The 21,459-nt window shown below is 51.9% G+C and overlaps 6 protein-coding genes across 7 annotated transcripts; 2 read left to right on the top strand and 4 right to left on the bottom strand.

Moving 5' to 3' along the window:
• Positions 1-105: 105 nt before the first annotated feature.
• LOC131290992 (uncharacterized) lies at positions 106-1,209 on the bottom strand. Its single transcript, XM_058320184.1, has one exon. It carries the CDS (start codon positions 1,207-1,209, stop codon positions 106-108), a length of 1,104 nt encoding a protein of 367 aa, XP_058176167.1.
• Positions 1,210-2,362: 1,153 nt separating this feature from the next.
• LOC131291399 (rabenosyn-5) lies at positions 2,363-4,385 on the top strand. Of its 2 annotated transcripts, XM_058320607.1 has the most exons (2): positions 2,363-3,699; positions 3,757-4,385. In XM_058320607.1, exons 1-2 carry the CDS (start codon positions 2,444-2,446, stop codon positions 4,034-4,036), a joined length of 1,536 nt encoding a protein of 511 aa, XP_058176590.1. In that variant the 5' UTR covers positions 2,363-2,443; the 3' UTR covers positions 4,037-4,385. The 2 variants fall into 2 exon arrangements, with proteins under 2 accessions (XP_058176590.1, XP_058176589.1); XM_058320606.1 differs by having other exon boundaries at positions 2,363-4,385.
• LOC131291400 (acyl-CoA-binding protein) lies at positions 4,135-5,159 on the bottom strand. The gene is made up of 2 exons (XM_058320608.1): positions 4,997-5,159; positions 4,135-4,828 (listed from the first exon to the last, which is right to left on the bottom strand). The coding sequence occupies exons 1-2, from the start codon at positions 5,009-5,011 to the stop codon at positions 4,574-4,576; spliced, it is 270 nt and encodes an 89-aa protein (XP_058176591.1). The 5' UTR covers positions 5,012-5,159; the 3' UTR covers positions 4,135-4,573.
• Positions 5,160-5,853: 694 nt separating this feature from the next.
• On the top strand, positions 5,854-11,235 carry LOC131290620 (von Willebrand factor A domain-containing protein 8). Its single transcript, XM_058319783.1, has 4 exons — positions 5,854-6,102; positions 6,187-6,614; positions 7,084-9,978; positions 10,498-11,235. Exons 1-4 carry the CDS (start codon positions 5,883-5,885, stop codon positions 11,233-11,235), a joined length of 4,281 nt encoding a protein of 1,426 aa, XP_058175766.1. The 5' UTR covers positions 5,854-5,882.
• Positions 11,236-12,708: 1,473 nt separating this feature from the next.
• On the bottom strand, positions 12,709-15,375 carry LOC131290991 (solute carrier family 35 member E1 homolog). Its single transcript, XM_058320183.1, has 3 exons — positions 14,305-15,375; positions 13,378-13,712; positions 12,709-13,296 (listed from the first exon to the last, which is right to left on the bottom strand). The coding sequence occupies exons 1-3, from the start codon at positions 14,762-14,764 to the stop codon at positions 12,709-12,711; spliced, it is 1,383 nt and encodes a 460-aa protein (XP_058176166.1). The 5' UTR covers positions 14,765-15,375.
• A 681-nt stretch (positions 15,376-16,056) lies between these two features.
• Positions 16,057-17,765, bottom strand: LOC131290990 (vitamin K epoxide reductase complex subunit 1-like protein 1). The gene is made up of 2 exons (XM_058320181.1): positions 17,418-17,765; positions 16,057-16,405 (listed from the first exon to the last, which is right to left on the bottom strand). The coding sequence occupies exons 1-2, from the start codon at positions 17,600-17,602 to the stop codon at positions 16,057-16,059; spliced, it is 534 nt and encodes a 177-aa protein (XP_058176164.1). The 5' UTR covers positions 17,603-17,765.
• Between the last annotated feature and the right edge of the window lie 3,694 nt (positions 17,766-21,459).

Genomic DNA, 21,459 nt, shown 5'->3' with positions numbered 1-21,459 from the left:
TATGACAATTCTTTCAGTCTTCAATGCCGAAAACTCTTAACCATTTGAGCAACACTCTCCAAGTTTAGTTTTATTTCTCAGCTCAGCTTTTCTTTTGCATGTTTACTATCTAGGTTTGATAAGCGTTTCGTATGTCACTCCTTTTTCGAATTTACCAAACAAATCCTTGACGCTGTTTATCAGCTTCTGACTAGCGGAATCTTTTCCAAACTTGGGTAGGCAATCCTTAAACCTTAGAGCAAGCCAACGAGAATGAATATGATTTTGATTAACCCAGGTGAAGTGACGCTGTAGCACTAGGATCATTTCTTGGAACATCATTAATTTCGAGTGTGATCGGTCCATCTCGCATGGAAGCTCTATCATTTTCCAAGGGTCTATGAAGCGCAAATCGTTTTTCGTGACGTTGAAAATCGTCGGCAGAAGCATCGTAAACTCGTCCGGAAAGTCACGGTCAAGCGAAGCTAGATCGACGATGTTGTCGGCTGACAAAAAGATTCGCTTAAAATACCCTCCAGCAGCATCAACCATAGTCGTCCAAAGGAGTCGCTCATCCGTTTGATTGCGCACCGTTTTCCCGTCGTCAGCAAACACCACCCACCGGGCGCCGTTGGCAAACAGTGCGCCGAGGTAGCCTTCATGATACTTATGGGTCACCAATGGGCTGCGCAGATGGTGGTAGAACTCGAGCTGCTCCTGCCGCGCCGGCAGCATCCGAACGAAGGCGATCAGATTTTCGATGTTCTGCCGGTGGCGGCGCGGTTTCGCGAAGATCCGATCCACAACCGAGCGCCAATCTTCCCAGCCACGCGATTCTAGGTACAGCGTCATGGCTTCCGCGAGGCGACCCGCTTCGATCGCCGCAACCATCGTACTCTTACGCAGCCCCGCGTTAGGGCCAAGCGGTGGATTAAGTGTCCTTCTTCCCAGTGCATTAAGAAAAGGCCTCACCGCCTTGGTAACGGGGCCCGTTTCCGACATAAGTCCAGCCACGTGTTTGAGAAGAACCTCGTACGCTTGTGTCAGCTTATCGCGCTCGCCTTCACTATGCCGTTTGCACGCCGCGTGGAAATCCGGCGGGAGAACGGCATTATCCCGGGGCGCCTGACAGTAGGTACTAGGCTGGGGGGCAAAATTGTTGCGTAGGGATGCCTCCACCCGCGCCGCTAGCAGCAGCGCTAGTAGTAAACAAGTAGCCGTAACCCTCATAGTCTTTGTGATCAACTAGCTTCCAGTACGAACCGAATTGTACTTATATGAAAGCGGCCTACTTGCTGCACTTCATCATTTCTGCGCATTGGCAGCAAGCAAACAAGCTATTAATCAAAGCCTACGAGTACCGGCTGAGTAAATTGATGCATGTTTTTCCTCTTGCTTGTCATATGCAAAGAGTTGATCTCAAATAGTTATTAAAACAACAATTTTATCGAGTGTTTTTCTTTTATCAGGTAAATAAAAATAAATGTACAACAAACGTCGAATGATTATTTCAATACCTATCTATTCTCATCAACGTTCACTTTGAATTTTAAACGCAAAATTGCCGTTCGTCGACAATCAGCCGATTGTCCTACCCCTCACATTTTTCTGACTGTCAACTGCATCTTTCGTCGTATGTTGTTCATGTACGTTGTCGATGAATCGCTGGTGCAGATTGCTTAAGATCGCAGTCTGTGCATCCCATCCTGAGAAATTCCGAGTTCGTGTTATCACCACAGGAAATCCATCGTTTATTATTTCCGCGTGGCAATTCGGTCACCAATCAGCAAAGCAGAAGACACCGTAGTGTAAAAAGGGTGTGTATGAGTGTGATAAACATTGACCTAAATCAGGAAAAAGGTTAAACAACTATAATATTCCTCTTCACTGCTGGTGCAACCTTCCTGCTATCAGACGGAGTGGCCTATCTGGCAGAGATTGTCGTGAAAGTATTCGCGTGCTGCTTCAACAACCTCCTTTTTTGGAAAGAAAGACCAGCTACGCCGGTAGGAACATTGGGTTGCCTTTCCGACCGGGTTCCGTGATTGGCGATTGAACCCGTCATGTCAGTCATATGATCGATCAGGTAATTAATATAATGGAAAGGAAAAATTAACATTAACAGGAATCAGTTTATGGTCTCTTTATTTTCTTCCCCTGCAAGACCTGCTTCCCCACCGTCCAGAACCGCTCGGCAGAGAGCGGTCAATCACGTTAGTGAGTCATCAAGGAGAAGGTCATTTTAATTGACAGTAACAAAACAATAGTACAGCGTTATAGTCATCCTCCACATCCTGTCCTGGGCTGCAAGGATACAAGTAACACTTCTTCGTCTTCTTTGGCGCGAAGACCGTCGTCGGTCATGTCTGCCCAATAAGGAATAGTCCTCTCGTAAAGGCAAAAGTTCGGTCTAAGAGCACAATCCCTAGGGGGAGTAAACCAGTAACCGACAACAACACATACAATGGCAAACCCATTCGGTGAGCCTATCGGCGACGAGGGTGCTACTGCCTCTGGTTCTAGCTTTGTACATGGCACCGACAGTGATAACGAAATACTTGAGGGTTTTCTCTGCCCGATCTGCAAGAACGACCTACGTACTCCGGAGCGACTGACGGTGCACGTAGAGCAGGAACACTCGGACGAGCAGGATCTGCTGAAGTCGTTGAAGGAAATTTTCAGCTTCGCCAAGCAGGGCATACTGAAGAAGGGCAAAAAGAAACCCGGCCCTTACGACAGCCCGAACGAGGCGTCGGGGGTGAAAGGTGCAGACGTCGGCATCTGCCCAACGGCCGCCTCGTCGCAAAACAACCCGCTGCTGCAGCCCACCGTCGTCCAGGTGGTTGGCTGCGAGTGTGATCACATGGCATATTTTAAGGCCGTGCGCAACCCACGGCTGGAGCGGTACGCATCGGAGACGAACAAGCTGATCATCCGGCTGGACAAGTTGCTCGACGGCTGCCCGACCGACCCGGACGGCAAAAAGCGCCACGAGCAGAGCAAGGTACCGTGGATCGACGGGAAGCTGGTGAAGCTGTGTCCGAGTTGTGCAAAAAGCTTCGGAATTACGCGCCGCCAGCATCACTGCCGGGTGTGCGGTTCGGTCATGTGCGATGGCTGCTCGCTGTATCTCAGCTTCGAGGACGCGCGGAACATCGTGCAGCCGAATCCGGCCAGCCCAACCTCCCGGAATCGACCAGACGAAGGCATCGATGCACCGGCCAACGAAACTGAGAGCTTCCGCGTGTGCGAGCACTGCCTGCACCTACTGATGAACCGGATGGAGATGCAAGACTCGCGAGTGGATCGTCCGCCAATAACTCGGCTGTACGAGTGGCTGCAGCGCGAGCGCACCGGCATAGAACCCGACATACCGATGTACCGTCGCATTTTGGATAGTCTGTACGAAGGAGACGTGATTTTCCGCCTGTCGGACGCATCGGCCCTGCGTGAGAAGATCGGACGGACCGCTGAGCGGCTCGACGATATAAGCAAGTCCGTCCTGGTGCTTCCCTTCGCAGCTGGCAGCCGTGAGGAGGCGCTCAAGAAAGCCATCCGGTTAGCGTGCGTCTCGTATATCAAGGAGTGCATGCTGTCGATCCCACCATTGCCGGTAGAGGAGGAGATCAAAAAGATTCAGATCCGGCGGCGCCAGGAGACGGCCCGGCGTGAGGAACGCGAGCGCATGCTGGCCCAGGAGGCGTACGAGCGGTACGAGCTGCTGCAGGCGGGTAACGTCGATCCAACGTTGTCCTCCGCCTCGTACAACAACGGCAGCTCGTCCAGCTCCAGTACGGCCTCTACGGCAGAAATGACTGTCGGCCGGTTCGCGCCCGCCGCCATCTCAACGATGGACAACTGGAGTGGTACGCAGACGGGCGCGGCTAGTAACCCCAACTCGACAGCCGATCCACTCATCGACCAGATCAATATCGTGAAGGGTTACATTCGGCAGGCGCGTGAAGCGATGCGCTTCGAGGAGGTGGCCACGCTCGAGCAGAACCTGAGCGAGCTCACCCAGGAGTTCTACAACCGACAGCGGTTGGCGTCGCAGTGACCCACTCCAAGACGCTGAAGGTAAGAAACAAATATGCATTTGTTGAAGCGAAGAAGCTACAGATTTTCTGTCAACCAAATGAAACGACGCTGCAAGCCGACGGTTCGTACTCGTGATGTTAATTTATTCCATAGCAAAATATTACAGTATTTTTAAACAAACATTACAAAAGGATATCATTTCCTTTTCCGTTTCCTTTGTATTTTGCTTTCGTAAGCGCTTAAAGAGAATTTAATAAAGATCAATAGAAAATAAATCAACAAAATTTCAAATCATCATTCTTGATCGTTAAGGGCTAAGTCTTTCCGTTAGTTCGAGACTGAATTCAACGCAATTAAACGTTCCGTTTCCGTTCGCTTCTCAAATGCCTACACGCTGGTAGGATGGCGTACTCTGAGATTGTGCGAAATGAAGAGTAGTAGATAATATAGGTTAAATTTGTACCGCAAAAATATGTTCACAAGCGTACGTGCGCGCACCAACACACAAACCGCAGCTACCAAGAGTCCGAGGAGAGGGAGGAGGAGCGAGGATGCTTTACTTCAGTCCATGCTGCTCGATCAGCTCCTTCACCTTGTCCACGTACGCCTGCTTGGCATCGTCCTGGGAGGTGCCCTTGCGGCCGTTCCACGACTCCCACTTCGATTTCCCCTTGAAGTCGAGGAAGCCCGGCTTCTCCGTGTTGCAGTCACCAACCGTCGCCTGCTTGTACAGCCCGTAAATGACCAGCAGGTCCGCATCGGCCGGGGTTGCCTTCAGGTTTTTCACATCCTCAACGGCCTTGTTGAAGTTCTACGCACGTGGAAAGAAGGAAGCAGCGCAAATAAAGGATTAGTCGATTGTCGAAGGCTCAAGGATAACCGGGGGGAGGGGAAACAAAGGCAACGATAGAAAAGCAATGCGGTTCAAGTAACCTAGAAATATGTTTGGACATTACAAACGTAAACGAAGTGTTCTTACTTCTTCAAGGGACATTCTGCGGCGGTCGTTCTTGTCGGTAGTTGTCAAATTGGCGAAAAAAGTCTCTCGTTTCGTCGCACACGGTGGCACACGTTGCAAATCTCTTTCGCAGCACGTACAAAGCTAGTTCTACTAGCATTCAGCAGACTCCAATACCGGTATTTCCTGCAAGGCACCGCAGGTGCAGCGTTGACAAGCGTTACGCGGTGCACTCATGCGTTACCAGCGGCTCGACTGTCAAATACAACTGGGTTTCACAAATCCAACTGGATTGTTGTACCATCAAAATGTAGCGAAAACTGTTCGAATGCGCAATTTTCTTGGCGTGGGGAAAATATTCTACGATTTTCTTGTCCATCGCCATCCCTTTTAAATTGTTCAATCAATGGATGGCCTTTCACACCTGCCTTGCGTTACATATTGTTAAATTTTATTCCGTTTTGGGGCAAGTGGGATGTGAAACACCTGCCATACTGGTATAAGCAGCTACAGTGCCTGCAAGTCAATGTGTTTTGCCAAAAGCAACGAAGCCAAGAAAAATTGAAAAAAACATTAATTTATTTATTCTCCTACCTTAAGGATTAAATCGCAATATAAACAAGCTAGACTCTACAGATGGTTGTGCTTAGCGGAAGTCTCGAAAACACAAAAAAAAACTGTTTGGACATCTCCTTCTGTTTGGTAAACATTCGCACCAAGCAAACTGTCAAAATCAGCTGCTAAAACAGCCGTTCGTACGTTCCACATCGCTCATCTCCGTCCGCGAAACATGAGCGCCGTTGGTTAATCAGTGTGAAGAGACTTTGACCCCTTATCAGTGGAGTGGTTCAATTGGCAGAAAGTGCGTTGCACCTGGTGATAGTGCCCCTGGTTGCTGATTCCCGCCATGCAACGAAACGTGCAAACCGTACGGCGAATCAATGTGCTCAAACGCATCTTGGCACACCAACAGCCAGCCAGTGCCAGTGATGCTGCCACCGGGGTGCTCTTCAAGCGCAACTGTAGCAACAAATCCGTTAGTACCGTTGCCGGCACGATCCAGATCGACGACGTTGAGAAAGAGATTCACGTACCGCTGAACCCCGAGCTGGTACCGACCGGTTACGGTAAGAGCTGGTTTTAGGAGAGTGTCGTTCTATAAGCCGAGCCTCCGCCTTATCTCATGTTTCTTTTACTTTTCCGTTTTTCAGTGCACGTGAGCGAGGATGGCGAAGCGCAGCTGTCCCAAACCCGGCTGCACCATCTGCGCTGGATGCTGCAGAAAGAAAACCTCGGCCAGGATATGATACTGCTCGGCAGACCGGGCAGCTTGCGTCGACGCATCGTCATGCAGTACTCGGAGCTGACGCGCCGGGAGGTCGAGTACATCCTGCTGAACCGCGACACGACCGAGAGCGACTTGAAGCAGCGGCGCGAAATACTCGACGGTACGGCGACGTACCACAACCAGAGCGCGGTTCGTGCTGCAACGGAGGGGCGTATCCTGCTGATCGAAGGCGTAGAGAAGACAGAACGGAACGTGCTGCCGATACTGAATAACCTGCTCGAGAACCGCGAGATGCACCTCGAGGATGGACGGTTTCTGATAGCGGCGAAAAACTACGACGCCCTGCTGGAGGTTAGCTGCTCGTGTGGTGTGGCGAATGAATCGCATTCATACCATCGAGGTCGAACATGTTCTACGATGCGAAACTCACAAACTCCATGCATGAAGTTCTTAGCAATGTTTGATTACGTGAACAGTAGAATGCAAACAGTGGTTTTTTAACCGCTACGCAATTTGAATTTTTAACATTTTAACTGCCGAACAGTTTTTCATAACAAAAAAAAGCTATCGAGAGTTAACTTGATCAGGCTCGACTGCTTTTTTTCACTTCGTCATTTTTGAATCCTTTTTTGCCTTCCCCTTTTTTAAGTTATCGTTGAAGTTAAAGCATTTGTTAACAAGCTGTCAAGAGACCGCTAAAAAGCATGTGGACAAAATTTCAAAGCAATGTATTCTAGTGTTAAGAGCAAAGTAGAACTGGTTCGGCTTCGAACTCATGATATTTAGTGTGTGGAGCTAATGAATATTTCTTCCCTCCCAGCGCTACGATCGTGCTCAGCTCGCACAGTGGGGTTTGGTGCGTGTGTCGGAAAAGTTTCGCGTGATCGCGCTCGGTCTACCGGTGCCCCGGTACCGCGGTTCACCGCTCGATCCACCCCTTAGGTCCCGGTTTCAGGCGCGCGACATCGCCGATCTACCGTACATCGAGGTGCTGACCGAGGCGAAAGCACTCGCCAACGGATCCGGCCGACCGGAGGTGCTAACGAAGCTGGTGTCGTTCGGTTTCGGCATCCAGTCGGCCTCGTCGCCCCTGCCGGACTTTCCCATCGACAACCTGCGGTACGTGGGGCTGCTGCTGCGGAACAATGGTACGCTCGGGGAGGCGGAGTTGCTCGGCCGGCTCTACCCGTACCGGGCGTTCCTGGAGAAGGAAGGTATATCGCTCGTGCACAGTCTAATGGAGTCGCTAGCGATCGACCGGGAGGCGGTGGTGCCACAGCGAGAAATCCAGAGCGTCGGTGTATCGCCTGCGCACCGAAACGAGCTTGAGGTGCAGCTGCGGCAGGCGCAGGATGGCACCGTGGCTCAATTCCGGCTCGCGCAAGGTAAGCCGAGCTTAAGCGCCACCAAACGCCAACCGTACGTTCCAACGAGCTACCAGAATGGCATGCTGGCGGAGCTGCTGCAGACGGTGGCGGTGGCGGATGTGTGTCTGGTGGGCCCGAAGGGTTGTGGTAAGACCATCCTGGCCGAGCAGCTTTGTGCTGCACTCGATGGCCAGCGGATGGAAACGATGGTGCTCTATCAGGACATGACGGCGCGTGATCTGCTGCAGAAGCGCACGACGCGCCTCAACGGAGACACCGTGTGGCAGGACTCTCCGTTGCTAATGGCCGCCCTTCAGGGGCACGCGATTGTGCTCGACGGTGTGCATCGGTTGCACCACAGCACCTTGGCCATACTGCACCGGCTGGTGCACGACCGCGAGCTGCAACTGTACGATGGCCGACGTCTGATGGCGCACGAGCGTTTCGATCGGTTGCAGGCGAACCAGCCCGACGTGGATCTAGCCGGCAGAGGGCTGTTGCGCATCCATCCCGGGTTCCGTATCGTTGCTTTGGCCGAACCTCACCAGCGCGGTGCCGGAACGGTCGGCACGCCCGGTGGTGCTGGCTCGTGGATCAGCGCTGAAACGCTCAGCCTATTCCTGTTCCACGAGGTGCGCGGTCTGAGCGAGGCGGAAGAACGGCGCGTGCTCGATGCCCTGTACGGACCGCTCGATGCCACGATGGAGCAGATCCTACGCCTTGCGCAGCACCTCCGCGCGTCCTCCGACGACGTGCAGCAGGCCCTCGCGGCCAATCTTTCCACCCGTCAGCTGCTACGGATTGCTCGTCGCCTCAAGCAGTACGGCGACGGTGGTGGCCAGCTGTCGGCCGGGGAAATCGTGCACGCAACCTTCATGAGCAAGTTCATGCCGAGTGTGGCGCGTGGCGTGCTGGAATCGGCGATGCGTCGCTGCATGGACGCGGGTGGCCATCGGGAGGCAACCGACGGAGCCAGGCGCCCGGTGGAGATCGAGCTGAAGGACGATACGCTGCGCATCGGCAGCACGAGTGTGGCACGCTACCGCACCGAGGCGGTGAGCAAGGTGCCGGACATTGTGTTCTACGACGTGCCACAGCATTTGCGGCTGATGGAGCGTCTGCTGCAGGACTTCCTGCTCGGCGAGCACCTGCTGCTGGTGGGCAACCAGGGCGTGGGCAAGAACAAGATCGTCGACCGGCTGCTGCAGCTGATGAACCGTCCGCGCGAGTACATTCAGCTGCACCGTGACACGACGGTGCAGTCGCTGACGCTGCAGGCGACGGTGCGCGACGGACGCATCCAGTACGAGGACTCGCCGCTGGTGAAAGCGGTCAAGGCCGGCCACGTGCTGGTGGTGGACGAGGCGGACAAGGCGCCCATCCACGTCACCTGCATCCTCAAGACGCTGGTCGAGAACGGCGAGATGCTGCTGTCGGATGGGCGCAAAATCTGCCCACCCGCGTCCTCCGCCCCGGGGACGGCACTGGATGAATCGGCGGCGGACGGCTTCATACCGACCCATCCGGACTTCCGGTTGATTGTGCTCGCCAACCGGCCTGGATTTCCCTTCCTCGGCAATGATTTCTTCGCCGCGCTCGGTGACCTATTCGCGTGCCACGCCGTCGACAACCCGTCGCCCGAGTCGGAGCAGTTTCTGCTTCGGCAGTATGGGCCGCGCGTACCGATGGCCACCATCCGCCAGCTGGTGGACGCATTCGCCGAGCTGCGCGACATGGCCGACGCCGGCACGCTGCACTACCCGTACTCGACGCGCGAGGTGGTCGCGATCGTGCGCCACCTGGAGCGCTTCCCGGATGACCCGCTGGCCGAGCTGATCGGCAACGTGCTCGACTACGATCGCTACGCGCCGGAAACGCTCGACCAGGTGACGGCGGTGCTGCTCAAGCACGGCCTCCCGATCGGCCCGTACGCCGAGGGCGTGGAGGCGGTGGCGAACCTGCGCCGCCAGCGCGAGCTACAGATGACGATCCGCAGCAAGAGCGGCAAGGACGTGGCCGGACCGAAGCACGGCCGGGTCGATCCGAACAACGATCCGCACGTCGGCGGCAACACATGGGCCGGCGGAACCGGCGGGCGCGATACCGCCGGCCTGGGCGGCAAGGGTGGCCCGTACCGGCTCGATGCCGGCCACAAGGTGCACCAGCTGTCGGACGCGGAAAAGGACAGCGTGCCGGAGGAGGTGAAGCGGGCGGCGCGCGAGATGAACCGGCGCGCGTTCGAGGAGAAGCTGCGTGAAATCCGCATGAGCGAGTACGAGCACAAGGTGTACGAGCAGTACTCGGAACCGGTACGGCGGCAGGTGCAGCAGCTCCGGATCACTTTGCAGGTACATTAGCCCCAATCCTCTTTCCGAAGTCATATACACTCCACGAACATGTTACTTGCACCGGTAACGCTTATTCTAGCGAATGGTTCATTCATCAAATGAAGTGATGCAGGGTCAGATCATTTCGACCCGATCATAGTGTTGTCAAAGTTGTCCCTCATTAAGGGATCGACGTTACCTCATTGGTAATGCGTTAGTTATCAGGAAACAGAATTCAAAACATACATTTGATAAAGGTTAGGGTAGTTTTGTTAGTTGGTTGGTATCATGAACATTTGCCTAAATCTAGTTTTGCAAAATCGTGGAAATTAACTTCTATCTCGCGCATTCAGGTATCAGAATTGAAGTCAACGGTTATATACACTGACTAATTTGAGTGTACTTTCCCTCGTACTCGTTGAATTGTGCTAAGGAATCCTATATTCATCTTAAAAATTATTCACATATTGTAGTAAACAGTTCTGCTTATACCATCCTCAACACGCAAATGATTTATGCTTTTCCTTTTTATTCCGGTAGGCCCTGCAAGCACGAGCCCGCGAACGCCAATGGCAGAAACATCGAACGGCGGGCGAGCTCGACGATACCAAGCTGGTGGAGGGGCTGACGGGCGAGCGGGCGATCTACAAGCAGCGCGCCGAGCAGGAGCCGGAACCGGGTGCCCCACAGCAGAAGCCCAAGCGTCTCCGGTTGCTGGTGGACGTGTCCGGCTCGATGTATCGGTTCAACGGCTACGACGGTCGGCTCGACCGTCAGCTCGAGGCGACCACGATGGTGATGGAAGCGTTCGACGGCTTCGAGAGCAAGATCCGGTACGATGTGGTGGGCCACAGCGGCGAGGCGGTCGCGGTGCCCTTCGTGAGCGAAAACGCACCGCCCCGGGACGCGAAGCGCCGGCTCGAGACGCTCAAGATGATGCACGCGCACGCGCAGTTCTGCTGGAGCGGCGACCATACGCTCGCCGCCACCGAGCGAGCGGTGGACGAGCTGGCACGCGAGGACTGCGACGAGGCGATCGTGGTGGTGCTGAGCGACGCCAACCTGGCACGCTACGGCATCACGCCACGGGCGCTAAATGCCGCCCTCACAAAGCAGGCCCCGCGTGTTCAGGCGTACGTCGTGTTCATCGGCAGCCTGGGCGATGAGGCGCGCGTCATAACGGAAACCATGGCTGCCGGGAAGGCGTTCGTCTGCATGGATCTCGACCAGCTACCTCAGATCATGCGTCAGATCTTCTCTGCCTCGCTACTCCAATAGCAGCGTCATGCAATAGCGGACATGCCTTATCTTCCGCACGATGAGTTGAGTATTTTCCTGCGACAAGGCCAGGGGTTTTTTTTTGGTAGGGTGGTGTTTATCTAGCTGTACATAGAAAGCGGTATCATTGGTGTCGACAATAAGGCAAATAGATAAAGTATTGCAACGCTCCGGTAGAACTACAAGGGGGCTTCTTTTGGTCACCTCAGGCTGAACTCATCTTTTTTCTATTATTGTGACTAGCGCAGAAAATAACCCAAGTCCCACGAACGAAAACACACTTTATACATACTACAGAACCATACAGAATAGCGATACGAGTCGCTAACCGAACAGATCTATTCAATAAGGACTATTATTGCAAATTGTTTTATTACTTGTTACATCCCGAGCGGCTCGAGTCGATTTGGATACAAACAACGGTAGGGTACAACGAACATAAACGAAGACACTGTTAGGATATCTACGATCAGTTTGTTTAACAAATGGTAAATAAAAAAAAAAAAACAATAGCGTTATCAAAAGCGTCATTGAAGGGGAGCTAGTTTTCCGGCCGAAAGGCGATGATACGTTGTGGTTTGGGGCGCGTTTATATCCGATCATTATTTTACACGGCCCTATTTTAGAGGCTGCTGTCACCCGTTTCAGTGTTTAGATTGAAATACTTTACACCCGTTCGCATGGGAAAGGATAAAGCACGATCATCCTTCGGAAACGAACCACCTCACCATATTTTTACTAATCATTTATGTACAAAAAAAAAACCGCAAAAAGAGCACACGCCGGCCGGTTCGAAACACGTCACTTTACACGTCCTAATTCTATGTACACTTGCATTATTGCGCCAAATTGGGACGAGGCTGGGAGTGCTTTAAGGGATAACATTACACATTGCACGCTTGTAACCGCTGTCGCTGCGTCCAGCAAACGCTTGTACGCCAGAGGGTTTTTTAATTTTTAAATCATAACTAAGCGTATGTAACGGAAAAAGCGAAATAGTAATAAAAAAAAAATACTGCCTGACCCGTCTCATCGGGGTTGCTGCTTATCAACAAACGAAAATGTCCCTTACTTGCGCATCGCCATGTTTCCTATTGTGTTTTAACATTCGCTATGCTTTTACTCTAGCGCTCGCTAGCTCCTATCGTTAGAAATACAATTAAATCGGTCTATCTATACTGGTGCCCAGCAGTGTCTTAGTATCCGCACAAAAACGTCATCAACAGTGCACAATTACTAGAACATAAAGGTCTTAACAAAATAGAACGGTAGTCAACTGCACGCAGCACCTTTCGATACATTCTTTCCTATCGCCTTAAGACGGGCTCGTTAAATTAGTATCGTCTACTTATCTACCGGACCGGTGGCGACGTTTTTGTGTTCAACTAAAAATAAATTATGTTCGCCGCCACCATCCGCTCGTGCTTCCGCGGATAGCCATCCGGATACCGGTCATCAGTCCAATTGAGCCATTTATACAAACTGTAGCTTTCCGTTGCCGCTGGCAGTACCTGCCACGGAGGGAGCGGGGGTACCTCCCGCGGACGGTGCACCCATCGTGGAAGTCATACCGACGCCTCCGATCACGGGCAAAAGCATGGCGGTGCCGTTCGTCATCAGGACATTATCCGTCGGACCGGAACTTGAGATGGTGGCGTGCAGCGGTGTGTACTGATACTGGTTGTAGCGGCTGGCGGTGCCGGAGCCGGTGGCAGCGGACACGTTGGTGGTACCGACGGAAATGCCACCATTGCCCTCAGCCTGCCCACCCGCCTTCGCATACGGGAGCAACGTTTCGCTGCGGCGTGCAAAGTACTTCGCCCGGTTGTAGCACAGCACGCCCAGGATGGCCACCAGCATGCCGAGCACGTTGAGCCACGTAACCGGATTGCCGAGCACGAACAGCGAGATCGCGATGACGAAGATGCGCTTGCTGGCGCTGGCCACCGCGTACGTCAGTGGTGTCACGAGTGACAGGACGCTGAACGCGAGGATATTCTGCAGCCAGTTCAGCACGCCATCGGTGAACAACAGCGCAATTACCCGATAGTCGCCGGTCGTCTGCAAAGTTGTTAAAACAGAACGAACGCATTAGTTGGCGGCAAAGTTCAAGTTCGACGACCCGAACGGTTAACCACTTACGATGGCTGGATGCTTCATCACGTTGAACAGATCGACGTAGATCCACACGGGCAGAAACATGAAGAGCGCCAGCCGGCCCAGAATGTGCAGCAGCCGCAGATGGTGGACGCCCGTTTCCTTCAGCACCTTCTTGGAGAAGATGTTCTGCAGCGAGAAGCCCATCGTCGCGATGAGGGCACTGATCAGGCCGACCACATCGAACGACAGTTCCGTCAGCGTCGCGATACCGACACCGACAATGATCGGCACGAGCGACAGGTAGACGGGTTTCGTTTGCCGCTCGCGCAGAATAATCCGAGACAGGATGACGGTAAACAGGGGCATCGTCGCTTTCACTACAAGAGGAAAAGAATAATGACAGTTTTAGAACGTTATTCCGAAATTCGGATCCAAAACGGGTTTGTAGTTTCTTAATGCAGCGATTATGAACGGTTGTAGCACCGTTAGTAAGTTTTCTATGCTATGTTTGATAGTAGTTTTCGTTGACTAGCGTTGATTGATGGGCAGGCAGGAGAATACTGGTTGATTGTCACTCAGAATATCCATCATTCGGACAACAAGCGAGCAAAATATTATTGCTCGTCGACAAACGTTTGCTTTTCGTTTGCTTCGTTCGTTAAAAATTCGCGCTTTACGCTCGACCGCTTCTAACGTGCCGTAAACACTTTCACTTTCAACCGTTTTTTCTTTTATTAGCCTTCTCGCTTCGTAACCTTCCGATAACATGTAACCAACCTGTGCGGATTATGAATGGCGTGGGAAAAGAGTGGGAGTGTGTAGAAAGAAATGAAAACAAGCGTGGCTAGATATAACCAGTCGAATAAACAAATTTGTAATTCAAAGAAGTGATTATTCAATGTCAAGTGCCACCAGAACGATGCCGAATGGGTCGTGTAGAAGAAGGGGGAGATGCCCCACCAGTCTTACCTGTGTGAGCGTACGAAACCGGCACCTTCCAGATAGAAATGTGTGACGTAACCGAGGCCAGGAATTTGCCGAGCGCCAGGGGCACGATGAACTTGAAGTAGTAGCGCCACGAGATGTCCACGTACTTCCGCACGCCCCAGAGATTAAAGAACGGCCCGCTGTACACGGTGATGCTGGTCAGCTGTATCATCGTCACCGTCATCGGGTAGGGAAATTCGCTCAGGATCATCTTGCCGATCACGTTGTTGCTGCTGGACACCATGTACCAGAGGATGCAGAGGAATACGATCGTTAGCGTTTGCCTTGTCGTACCGTCCGGTCCGGTGCCGCCCGGCTGGCTGGAGGGGCCGGCTGAATTATACCCGTTGCCGAGCAGGGGTACGTTGCCCGAACGGCCGCTTCTAGCGCTGCGCAGCCCGTTCACGAACGAGCCGATGGGTCGTTTCAGTAGCATTGCCATCGTGGCGGCCTTCGTCAAGCGTCAAAGTTCCCGGTGGTCGTGGTGGCTCTCTTGTGGCAAAGGCCCACGGCAGATAGCAGGCCAGTCGGTCACTACGTACGGTCTCGTGCGTTACGGATCTTTTCTTTCCCGCAACAAAAATATTCGTCCGAGCAGATTTGAAGGTGAACGCTCAATCCCCTCCTTTTCTGGGTAGCAAGGCAGGTACCGAGGGCAGCAAACTTGTATCGTTGACGAAATCAGCAGACATTTAGAGCGAACCAACCGACACACAAATCTTTCCCCCTGGGGCAGGGGAAAGGCTTCAAACGGACTGACTCAAACTAAATAAACACTTCGCAGCAATTTCTATCATCAAATTGCCGTGCCATGAAGGACGGATCACAGTTGAAGGATAGTGCAATCGTGTACACATATCGAGCTACGCCACATCTCACACTGTCAGTTCCGTGAGCGAGATGATGTGGGCAGACGGTCCCTTCCTTCCCTTCGCTCAGCACACGCGGGGAAGAGTTGCCTTTGGCGTTTAATTTCTTTTTAACCACCTAGGCGCGCACCCTACCAGGATACAGGGATGCGTGTTTCTTGACGGCGAAAGGTTTTATTGGGAAGGAATATGTATCCTGCTGCTTGCATGCTTGGTGTGATCCTGAAAATCCCCCGGGGGACGCACAAACCTCAATGAACGACCAGATACGATACCAACACTGCAGCAACACGCGCGTAAGCTGGTACATCTGACGTTTACGCGTGTTGACACGTCTCAGCTGAGAGCTACGCTGTACCTGTCATTTCTCTTGAGCGAGCAATCGAGCGGGCGAATTGGAGCGAAATGAGCGAACTCTCGATTGTAAGCATCTTTTGAGCGGACCGTTAACCAACGGACGGAAAATCGCTGAACCGATTGATTTACGTTTTATTTTATCTTTATTTGTCACAACCACAACACTTTACAACGGAATAAACGCATCTTTTTGGCATGTTAACGAGTATGGTAAGATTGAACAAACTGTGCCAGAGTAAACGTTGCAACACGGGTACGGTACGACATTTTTGGCCATAGAGAATTTGGTGGATCCTGAGATGGTATTGGAATCGCAATCCCTTCATACCTTTAAAAGAGCTACTGGAATGTTCTGCAGTACATATTAACGTGTAATTAAATTATCTGACAATCTGACTGCAAAGGAATGTTTCTAAGCTACAAATATATCAACGCAAATTTACAACAAAGTGCTTAAGAAACGATTACGGATCGGTGAATAACATCATGTCTGAGCGGGTTTTGCGCATTACTTTATCTTTTTTGCTACATTGATCGCTCGCATCACCTGCTCCTCGCGTACCAGTACCTGTATCTTCTGGAGCGCCAGTATGAGACTGATCAGATTAACCGCGTAGGTGGTGACGCACACGATGCACAGATCCTCCAGGACGAAGTAGAGCAGGTACGCCAAGTACAGCGACAGTCCGTTCGAAAGCAGGATCAAGTAGCTGTTCAACCGGGCGATGCGCAGGTGGTCGCTAAAGCTGCACGCCGCCACCAGGAAGTAGTAAAATATGCCGTAAAATCCGTTCGGCACGTTCAGGGCGGACGCTTCGCCAAACACCTTGCCCGCGATGCCAAAGCCACGGCCGTAGCTGGAGAAGAAAGTGGGAGCGAAGCAAAATTAAACAATCGCGAGAACTGCGAAATCCATCCTGCACAACCTGTAGCGCGGTACCGTCGATCGGCTCGCGCCTACGTAACGAACCCTACAGTTAATAATATCGCCAACCGTATTAGCACTTCATCAGTAGCGAGCATCAATAAGCATCCCAGTAGCAAAAGGGTAACACCGCAAATATCAGGGCGGTCGGGGACATAAACGTCAAACGGAATTTATAGTTTTAAAGCGCGCGCGCCGCTAGTACGAAAGTCAACCCGAACGTAAAGAGGAATGGCAACAAGTCAAGCGTCGGCAAAACAGTACGTTCTAAAAATATACCTCGAGCATGGAGAGGTCGTTAAATATGATGACCCATTTCAGCGGCATACAAAACATCTGGCTATTAAAGATGTAAATTCCCGCCCATGAGCAGATCTCGCCAGCAGGACCTTCTCCGGCTACTGGATATACGACCTTGTCGACCGGATTCTTCACGCCGGTACAAACAGCTTCCTAGAACTAAACGCTCGGTGCTATCCGGGTATTGACTGCACTGCTTTGTGCTGTGGCGTTTTATGTGCGGTTTTATGGCACTTATGTAGGGTTATGGGTTTTCTTTTTTTTGTATTTTTGCAATCGCTACGCCTGCTCGATGGCTTTCCAATGGGGTTCGATTTTTTTTAACCAGCTTATAGTTCTTTACTATTCAAACAGATAATTAATAACATTTTTTACGAGTATCTTTTTACCGAACAATCAGGTTTTCAGCCATTCACCGTGATTTGATGGCTAATAAAGATTAATTTAATTACTCTCATTGAGCAGGAGCAGTATGTTTTAAAACTTGTTCTCTTTCTTCTTGGTAACTTTTTGTTTTTTTGCCTGCACATGCTTTTGCACATTCTGCAATAGTCACGCGGTATACCAAATAACACGCGTGTGGATTTTTTTAAAAATCTTCCAATATCTTCCGTAGCTTGGTAGCATATGGGCGTATCGCCTACCTCGAGGTAAACACTTTGGTGCAGCTTATGCGTTCGCTTATATCACATAGGGCCTGATAGGAACGATCTTGTTCGGCACGCAGCTCAACGTAGGACGTGTACAGGGACAAGAGAAAGCCGAACGCACTCAGTCCTACCAGTCCCACCGTGTAGGAACACTTGCAGTTGCCCGTCGCTGTGCTCATCGCTTGTGCGCTTCTGATGTGCTTCCGGGTCCAGGATCAGTAAACTCCTTCGCAAGCGGCTACCAGTGGCCACGGTGTGCTGGCAATATGGAATGCCCGATGTTTGCACCAGCGTACCAGTTAGAACACTTCGCGGCTTTGTTTCCTACCGACTAAATCAGATGCTTTCGGTGCTCAGATGAGAGTTAAAGGGAACAGCTGTAAATGTCGATCGGACATTAATTAATGATTTTGATACTGTCTCCCGTGTCCGGCTGGCGGTAGGGCCTACCTTTAGCTCGCGTCTGTTCCGGGCGGTGTTGACGTCTGCGACGGCCGTGTTTTGACAAGCAGGTATTATCAACCATGTGCATACCGCTCCGCTGTTCGGCCCACGGCAGCGGGTATCATCTCTAAACCACTCGATGGAAGGGCACCCTGACCTGATCATCTCTCTTTCTCCCATTTCATCTCTCTCAGTCGTAAAGTGCTGCGGCTCTCGTCCGTTTATACGGCTCAAACTGTGTTCGTTCGCTGTCCTTTGAGTTCCTTTCGCTGCCCTACGGGTTTTAACTGTCAAACCGAATCGAACCTATTTTTGTTTACATGATTTCTAGTTTGTTTAAAAATGAAAACAGAAAGCAATAGATATTTTGGCAGCAAAGAAATTCTTCACGTTCAATATTTACAGCTATCCATTACTTTTGAAATCGAATAACGGGCAATCAAAAATTTAATTATTTTCGCAAATCAAATAGCACCTCAACCTGAACTCCCCCGAAGGATCGCACATCGAAATGGCGTGATGGACGAGCAATTCAACGGCCAGTGTGGAAGAGAACAGGATTGCCAATTGGCATGCTGGCAGGCCTTTCTGGACCGGTTGCGGCGAGAGGTACTACGGCTATAAAAATGCAAGCATTCTCATTCAATCGTCCGTTTTATGCCCTTTACTGTCCCGTACCTGTGTCCCGTGCTAGCGCGAGCGCTCCAGAGGCGAAACGGAATAGCAAAACCATTTCGAAGCAATGGAAGCAAAAAAAAAGGGTTTCACATGCTCGCAGCCATCGGCCTTGCGAAGGGTTGCGCACTCGGTCCAGCACTGCTGGCGGTTTGCTGGCGGGCAGGTAATTGAACCGACCGTTGTGCTGCCGAGAGGCCCTTTTGTTGCAGCAAACCAACATGATTTTCGCCCGTATGGCGTGCACGGCGTTGTAACGGTTTGTATCGGCGATCGGTTTCCTACCAGGAATACCAAATAGTTCGCTCTCGTACTTTCTCGCTCTCGCTCTCTGACACCGGACCCCAAGATGCAGACTCCGATGGCCTGCTGCCTCTCGTCAGGGCGCATGGCGTGCTGCTGTATACGGTAATAATAACGTACAGTTAGTTTGCTAGTCAGCGCTCTAGCTCTCGGTCTCGCCGCGGTGTGGCCGCGTACTGGATTATTTTTACCTGCCAATTCAGTATTCAGCCGTGCGGGGCACTCAAACGCCGTTTGAGGTTTATACGGCCGTTGCGCGGATCGCGCACTTGACGTTGGACCGTGAGCGCCCCGATTTCGTGTGTTTGGCCGAACTCGGCTACTCATGGCTGCCAACCTAGCGACGCCAAACACCTCTTCACCGACCGTCAGTCAGCAGCCGTACAGGAGCGCAAGCAGCGGCGCAGCAACGGCAGCGCTAGCAAGTAGTAACAGCAGCAGCAGCAGCAGTAACAGCAGTAGCAGCAGCAGCAGCCAAACCAGCCAACCGGGAGCGCTGAAGACGAAGGTTCAAAATCCTTTCTTTGTCTCGCACGGGAAGGCTTGTTTTTCCTCGTCAATTGATTGGTGTGTGACGGCCCCCAAAACGGGCGAATGCTCCCCCGAAATGTGTGTACGGTGTGTGTGTCGTGAGGTGGTCGTGTCACTATAACCGAACGCGAGGTGGTTCAAAATCTGACCTCCCATCAATCGATTACTCGGTGCCACCGCTTACCTTTACCTAGTCGCATCGCGGCTCTTCTCCAAAAGCCCCGTTGCCCCATCTGTGCTCCACGAACGGCCAACTGCTCTGCCCTGCTCTGCTTTTTCATTCATTCTTTCCTTCTTTTTCATTGCGCTCTTCTCAAACTTTTTTCCCATTCTGGAGGCTCGGGTTGCTGGAAATCGTTACCCCTATACCAGTCCGGAGGCCAGTGAAAACCAAGCAGGAAAGAATTAAACAAGTTTGTTTTATCCGAAGCCACAGAAAACAAAAAGCTTGCGAAAACGAAAAAAGAAAAACCAGAGCAGGGCGAGAAAAACCACCCGTTCCAGGTCTGTAATCCACTCCACAGGCCCTACGGTGCGGCTGGGTGAAAGAGTAGGATCGGGTGATAGCGCAGAGTGGGTGGAGGTGGGCGTGTGGCGCGTAGCACAACAATGGTGAAGTCGGAACTAAAGGGCGAAGAAAAGAACGGCAGAAACTTATAGAATGTGAGCGATGCTACCGACGCTGGCGTAGCGAAACCGAGGCGACGAGCGACGAAAAAGTTTCGAAAAGGAAAAACGAGGAAATGGGAAGGCAAAGGGCCTGGCGCTAGGAAAATTCCCAGAGAGGAGACCCGTCCGCTTCAAGTGGCGGATCGAATCGGTCCGCTCGAGGGAAATGGAAATGTGAGCCGGGGTTGCCCCGCGGAACACAACCGCGGCGGACAGTGCCAGTGTCCAGTGACGTAAGATCGTGTTCGAGTGTAACATGAGGCGAGGGCGAAAGAAAACAAACAAAAAAAAAACACACACACACATGAGGATAAAGATAAAAGTAAAGCAGCAGCAGTTTTCAACTAAACACCGCTCTGCTTGTCATAATTGAAACAACGAGCAAAAAAACGTAACTTCCCGGTCTCGGCTGAAGGTCCTTACTCTTCCGGAGCTTTCACGGGAACGCATCCTTTTTCTCCCGCGCCTGTGGAACACGGGGGTTTGTCATACATTTTCCTAGAGCGAGCTTTTGCTAGGTCGTCACAAGCCGACATTTTCCGCACGGCCGTACGGGCTCCTGGAGCAGAAACAATCAACCACCTTACCCCTCGGCACAGACAAATACATACACTACACACATACATACACAGCCATGCACCCAGCAGCAGGCGCGCTAGGTGTCTCGGGTGTGTTTCCGTGTTAGTGCCAGCGACACGTGTGTGTGTAGGGACGTGTACGTGTGTGTACGTTGTGCGAAACGTTTTTCGTGTGTCGGCAGCATCACCGTTACTGTTGGCCGGATCCGAATCCGCATCCGGATGCGCGATTGTTTTATCCCTTGCACGCAGCGAGATGCCATAAATTGGTCCTCCAATCGTAGCGGTGTGGTGCTGCTGAAGACGGAAAAATCGAAATCCCGATCTGTGAAGCTAGCAGCAGCAGCAGCAGCAGGCGAAAACAAAGCCTTCCGAAACGGAAAAGCGCCCCCTTAAGCAATCAAAAGCCAAGTCAGCAAGCAACCGAACGGGAATCCAGCAGCACCAGCAGCAGCAGCGGCGGCAGAAACGAAAATTCAACACTGCAACAAGCAAGTCCATCACGCAACCAATAGAATCAGCAGCAGCAGCAGCAGCATCGAACCAGGACGAAGTTAATGTGAGTGTGTTTATGCGTGCATTGTTTTTTTGTTGGTTGTGCGTACGGTTGGTGTTGGATTTATGCTCTTTTCTTCGGCCCTTGGAGGAGATGCGTCTTGGGGAGTAGTTGATGGGGCATACGAAGCGAAGCGTGTCAATGCGCCCGTAAAGGGTCAAATATATTACCACCAATCGGAGAAGGTAGTTCAAGCAACGACGAGGCGCCATCAATAAGAGACTACATACACTCGGTGTGTGCTTTTGCGAAAAACGGTTGTTTCCTTTTGGTGTGTACG

The sequence above is a fragment of the Anopheles ziemanni genome, chromosome X, assembly GCF_943734765.1.
Source record: "Anopheles ziemanni chromosome X, idAnoZiCoDA_A2_x.2, whole genome shotgun sequence".
Classification (NCBI taxonomy): Eukaryota; Metazoa; Arthropoda; class Insecta; order Diptera; family Culicidae; genus Anopheles; species Anopheles ziemanni.
This window is presented reverse-complemented; position numbering and strand designations above follow the sequence as displayed.